This window comes from Saccostrea echinata, unplaced genomic scaffold, assembly GCF_033153115.1.
Source record: "Saccostrea echinata isolate AGI-Se365-2 ecotype Australia unplaced genomic scaffold, CSIRO_AGI_Sech_v1 ptg000017l, whole genome shotgun sequence".
NCBI lineage: Eukaryota > Metazoa > Mollusca > Bivalvia > Ostreida > Ostreidae > Saccostrea > Saccostrea echinata.
Window position 1 is genome coordinate 3,273,129 of NW_026889766.1, and position 6,443 is coordinate 3,279,571.

Below are 6,443 nucleotides of genomic sequence, written 5' to 3' on the forward strand. Positions count from 1 at the left end.
TTTCAAAAGGGGTGTCAGGTTATATTCCATTTCATGGGTGTGTTCTATTATGTTTCTATTACGTTTCAATATGATTCTTTTAATTTACATAATCCTTTAGTTCAGGGCTCTACATTAAGGTTTCTTCTGTCGGACAAGTGAACATAAACATGATAAATTTTACTTGTATGAAATTTTTCAATTAGAATAAATTGACAACTTGAAAAATGTGAAGAATTACACATGTAAAATAGAGTCTAATATGTTGACATTGGGGCAAGCGCAGATGGGGATTGGATACCTATTCAGTTTTAACTTAGATTCACCCCTTCAAATTGCAGGAGACATTTGGAACATCTAGACTGTGATGTCACATTGTTAGTAATGTAGACACTTAGAGGGGTAATATGGAAATATATGGGGTCCTTGACAAAATGCTTATTGGGTGAGGCATAAGCAAGGACCCTATATATTTCCGTATGACCCCATTAAGTGCCTACATAATGAATTCATCCTGTCAAAGATTTTTTAATAAAGCTCATTTCTCTGTGTTAAGCAAACCTTTCCGTAACAATTGTTTACATTGTGACGTCATTTGATGCTAATGTGATGTCAGTTATTAGGCTCCTTGCATGTTCCACTGAAAACAACATATTAAATCTGATCTGGACAGTATGGCGTGGATGGGGTTATAGTGTATATCGGTTTTTGATTTCAGTGAATGGTGTTGCCATGGTTACTAAAAATAGAAAGAACTGCGAAGGATAGTATTGTTCTGCCGCCTACCTCCAAGTCAAATTTCAAAAGTTAACATATTTGAATGATTTTTCATATTTATATAAATATTTATGTGAATTTTTGTAAAACATAACTTATTTGGGAAAGCAAAGAGAGATAATTCCTACCAAACCTTTCGTTGTTTCATGGGGGGGGGGGGGGGCATGTTTACAGACAAAAAACTGCAAAATTAGTCATTTTAATACCAATTTCAAATGAGATTACAAATAAAAGAAAAGTCTTTTATAAATCTCTTATGTTGAGTTTTACAAACGTTAAACATACAGAAAGATTTAAGGGTCATTTATCCATTTCCATGCATTTTTGAAAATCTAGTGATTTTTAAAGCCTGATTTCAACAGACAAAATTTTCAACCCCCCTTTTAAAAAAGAGTTGTAAATAAAAGCAATCAAGTTTTTGACACTGGTTTTAAAATTATTAATTAATCAACATGATCAATAATTAAATCTTCTTTGCATTCAATCAAGTTTTAATGGCTAAACTGCCATTTATATGGAATGAAATGGGTACAAAATATAGGTGGGAATCGAAAGTTAGCATGCGTGGTTCTTTCTGTGAAATACTTCAAAACGCTACTCCTCCTACAGTTTTCGTTTGATTTCAATATAACTTGAAAGTTAGCGTGCGTGGTTCTTTCTGTGAAATACTTCAAAACGCTACTCCTCCTACAGTTTTCGTTTGATTTCAATATAACTTGGCATACAAGTAGATTACATTAAGATACATAATTCTATTTATTGCTGCATGTTGCAAAGTTTCAAATCCAAGTGCTACTTTTCCTTTGTTATACCTAGAGACCAGTGGAGCTACGGTCTCATCAGAGTAACTTAGATAACACTTGGAGAGATCAAAAACTTTGAAAGACTTCTGAGATAAGAAGTAAATGCTTTATTTATTTCATAAAGAGAAAATTTATAGCAGTTATTTTACACAATTACCAATTACTTTGAAAGATCAAGAACTTTGAGAAATGATAGGATGATCCATCAAAAGGTTGCATACATGTATATAACTATTATATTGGCATTAATGATTGTATATTGATTTGCAGTTTATTTTTGAAGATAAAGAAAAATGGCCTTAAACAGACCTAAAACCTTGACTGAGAGAACTCTGAAAAGGAAGGCTAGTGATCTTGAAGATGAAAATCCAAACTTGGTAAGAATGATATGCTTTTTATTTATTTATAACATCAATTTGATAATATAAAATTCTGTAAAAAGATATATGAAAGGCAAAATATTGCACAAAAGGGCATTTTTGCATATGAGTAATTTGCATGCATGCTCAATACACATGATACTTGTAAATATCTATTTGCCATATACAATTAGTGGTTGTATTTCACTACTGCTGACCTAATATATAAATATAGGCCCTTAGGAATAAGGAGGGGGAAAGGGGGGCATAGGGTTGCTTCCCCCTCCGTAAATTTTGTCAGTATATACTTCACATAAAATTTCCTATACTAAAAAAAGTGCAGATTAGGCAGATTACCTGAAATTCAAATGTGTGCAAAACGGGAACAAACCATATTGATAACCTGGGACCCCCAGTTTGATGAAATTATCACCCCTGGGGCAAGGGTGCTTACCAGTGATATGTCACGGACAATTGAAGGTTGATTGCTAAAAGTTGATTATAGTATTTTTTTTTCAGTATGATTAAAAACATATATAAAAATTTAACTTAAAAATGAAACAGCTTCATAGGGCTTGATGTTTGCTGTACTTCTTTGCAGCAATATGGTAGAGGCATATGGCTATTAATTATAACATTTCATATAATAGTTGGAATCTAATAATTTTAAGACATACATGGATGCTAAGTTGTCATTGTTTTACAACATGTCCAATACAAAATGAATGATTTTCATAAGGATAAATTTTGGACTTTTTGATTATTACAAAAAAAATTCTGATTATCCAACACTAGTGCAGTTACAATAAGGGAATGAAAGTTTGATGATGTTGGAATAAAATACAAAAGTCTTCAAATATGTTTCCTCAAGCAGGGGCAAGATTACTCATTCGTCATGCTCATGTATTTACAGTTTGTTATATGCATTTTTTTTTGTGTCTGAAAGGTCCTGGACAGTGAAACATTAGGCTCCAGTAAGGCAGAACTACAAACAAGAAAGAAACATCCACCACCCCCTCACTCCAACTACATTTCTTTGAGTGACGCTGAACAAGAAACAGACTCATTTAGCTCAGGAAGCTCACTTTCAAGTAATGAATCAGGGAACTATAATTCACATAGTCAATGGGGCAATCAGGATCTGGAGTACTTAAATATCTTATTTGAGAAGACACCAGAAACCTTTGAAAATTTTATCAAAGAAGTGAAAGATGCTTTTACGAATAGGGAAGGTTTTTGTCCCGATCCCAGCAGAATGACCAGCATTTTGACAAGACAACTTGAAGAAGATTTGACATTTTCATATGATCTGGGAGATCTCCAAGACATTAGGTGTGCTTCAGCTAAAGACGTAATAGAGGCGAGAGAGAAAATATCTAGGAAGATAAATGAAGACATCGAAAGGATGCAGGAAAATTCATCAGAATTTGATTCTAAGAATGAGTAAGTTATTGGATACTTGTTTCAAAGTCAGTTTTTCTTATCAAGATCAAAGTTTTTAGCTCACCTGAGCCGAAGGCTCAAGTGAGCTTTTCTGATCACATTTTGTCCGTCGTCCGTCCGTCCGTCTGTCCGTCTGTCTGTCCATCTGTCTGTCTGTCTGTCCGTCCGTCTGTAAACTTTTCACATTTTTAACTTCTTCTCAAGAACCACTGGGCCAATTTTGACCAAACTTGGTACAAAGCATCCTTTGGTGAAGGGGAATTTAAATTATTAAAATGAAGGGCCAAGTCCCCTCACAAGGGGAGATAATCAAGAGAAGACAAAAATAGGGTGGGGTCATTAAAAAATCTTCTTCTCAAGAACCACAGGGCCAGTAAAGCTGAAACTTATTTGGAAGCATCCTGGGGTAGTGTAGATTCTAAATTGTACAAAGCATGACCCCCGGGGGTAGGGCGGGGCCACAATAGGGAATCAATGTTTTACATAGAAATATATAGGAAAAATCTTTAAAAATCTTCTTCTCAAGAACCACTTGGCCAGATAAGCTGAAACTTACTTGGAAGCATCCTGGGGTAGTGTAGATTCTAATTGTTCAAATCATGACCCCCGGGGGTAGGGCGGGGCCACAAGAGGGAGTCCAAGTTGTACATTGAAATTAATAAGAAAAATCTTTTAAAATTCTTCTTCTCAAGAACCACTAGGCCAGATAAGCTGAAACTTACTTGGAAGCATCCTGGGGTAGTGTAGATTCTAATTGTTCAAATCATGACCCCTGGGGATAGGGCGGGGCCACAATAAGTACTACGGGGGGGGGGGGGGGGGAGAAATCAGGTGAAAAACAGCAAGGCCAAAGTTACTCAGGTGAGCGCTGTGGCCCATGGGCCTCTTGTTTATGCCCCATAATCAAAGATTCAGGGCAAATGGTTTTTGCTTTGTCCATCTGTCTGGCTTTCTAGTTATCTGTTTGTTTATTTGTATGCAAATACTTTAACCTTGCCCATAACTTTTTATTGGATAGAGCTATGGATTTCATTTTTCACAGGTGTATTCCTTGTAACAAGACCTTTCTTTGGGTACCAACATATTTGACCTTGAGATCTTTACCTTGCAGTTTGACTCACTTGTACAAAATTTGATCAGACTTTAACCTTGGCTGATAAGTAATTGTAATATCAAGTTTGGAAATTTTTTGTTCTCTGTCGACATCGTCATTAACTGCTCACATATTTATCTTCTTTCCCAGAGCTAGTGTTCCAATTTCAACAAAACTTGGTACTTAGTACAAAGTACCCATGTGTGAAGGAATTCAGATTTCCTCAATTGAAGGTTCATGTCCCTTCCCAATGGAGAAAATCAAAAAAGACATATACAATAGGGTCATTTTAACATCTTCTTAGGAACCACTGGGCTAAAAAGTCAATATTTGAAATGCTTAACTATGCAGTATTTACCGTTTTTACAAATCATGTCCTAAGCTAGGCCTGAGTATCGCAAACTACCTGATGATACAATGTGTATCACAATATGATCATGCAATATCACATGTATCAAGATAAAGCTGTACAATTTAATAAATTGATACATTTACATATATTTGTATTGTTTTCTGCCACAGCAATAGAAAATATAAAATGAACATCTCAGCACTGGGACATGGAGACCTGTCCTTCAGATGAGACCATATAAACCAAGGCTCTGTGTCGCAGTAGGTGCTGGCATGAAAAAGATCCATCTCTGCTCAATGGCCCTAAGTGCTGAGCATAGGTCAATATTTGCAGGTCTCCACTGGCAAGTGGTGGTGTCTCCATATGAGTGAAAAATTTTCGAGAGGGACGTTAAACAACAAACAAATAAGAGGGACGTTAAACAACAAACAAATAAATAAACAAACTTTGTGTCGAGTGTCTTTTAGACAACACAAAATCCTATACTTGTCAGCAATTGCCCCTGGGAAAATGGCAGCATAAGCCATCGTTTTGGGGAAAAGAAGTGAATATTGTTTCTTTTATAAAATAATGCTGTTTATTGTCTCAAATAGATAATAAAAAAGCTAAAATAAAAAGATTTTTTTACTTAAATACCCTCTTTTTTCCAGGTTGGAATATTTATTTATCTAGGCCTAAGTTATAATTTTATTGCTTCTGCATCAGTCAAAAGGAAAAGTTGGCTGGTAGATTTTCTACATACATGTATGGTGCTATAATTTTTTTCCATTTAATGAAATCCCTTTAGTGAAGAAAAATAAAAATAAATAGGAGGTAAGAAGAAAAAAAAGTTAGATGTAATACTTTTTCTTTGTTCAGATTTTGTAGAGCATTGGATTCTGCTGTGGGGAAGTCTGCTCTGGAGGTTGCTGTATTGTTTAATTCAGCCTGAAGACGGTTTGCACGGGAGACTGAATTACTGCTTAAACTGGTATTGAAAGAGCCTGTATCTTCATCAAAGCAAAATGAGGGATGGCCAGACAAAAATTATTTCCAGAATTATTTTAAAGTGTTTGGAAAGATCTTCTTTTTAAGTGAAGGGTGAGTATGATTAGATATACAGTAGTTTATAGCTGTCAATTCTGAAAGTGGCCTCAATTTATTTAAGGAATGAAATTAATAGCTACCCATTTTATACGGTATAAAGTGGGTTGGGGCAGTTTACGCTTTATAAACCGCGAAGCGGTTTATAAAAAAGCGTAAACTGTTCCAACCCACTTTATAGCGTATAAATTGGGTAGCTATTAATTTCATTCCTTATAATTTAATTTTCATTCATTTAGTGTAAGAAAAAAAGATGATTGTCTTAAAAATGACTTCAATTTGTACAAAATTTAAATGTAACCTCAGGCGGATCGATACGTTTTCGACACAAGTCATTGTGACGTAGGCAACCCATTTTATACGATATAAAGTAAATTTTTTATCCAATCAAATACAGCGTTTCAACCAGAATTAAATTATTCATGTATTAAATTTAAAATCCCCCCCCCCCCCCCCCCCCCCCCAAAAAAAAGGTTGTAGAGGTATATATGAATCACCAGGCCTCAAGACCATAAACTGAGAACATACTTAAGTCAAAAGTTTGATTTTTAATA

At 35.0% G+C, this 6,443-nt stretch overlaps 1 protein-coding gene across 1 annotated transcript; it reads left to right on the plus strand.

The window, feature by feature from the left end:
- Positions 1-1,582: 1,582 nt before the first annotated feature.
- Positions 1,583-5,880, plus strand: LOC133189330 (uncharacterized). The gene is made up of 4 exons (XM_061324721.1): positions 1,583-1,657; positions 1,830-1,936; positions 2,865-3,361; positions 5,665-5,880. Exons 2-4 carry the CDS (start codon positions 1,853-1,855, stop codon positions 5,735-5,737), a joined length of 654 nt encoding a protein of 217 aa, XP_061180705.1. The 5' UTR covers positions 1,583-1,657; positions 1,830-1,852; the 3' UTR covers positions 5,738-5,880.
- Positions 5,881-6,443: the final 563 nt, after the last annotated feature.

Coding starts and splice junctions, on each gene's coding strand:
- LOC133189330 (XM_061324721.1), top strand. CDS start 1,853: ATGGCCTTAAACAGACCTAAAACCTTGACTGAGAGAACTCTGAAAAGG. Junction 1,937..2,864: donor AAGATGAAAATCCAAACTTG/GTAAGAATGATA, acceptor TGTGTCTGAAAG/GTCCTGGACAGTGAAACATT. Junction 3,362..5,664: donor GAATTTGATTCTAAGAATGA/GTAAGTTATTGG, acceptor TTCTTTGTTCAG/ATTTTGTAGAGCATTGGATT.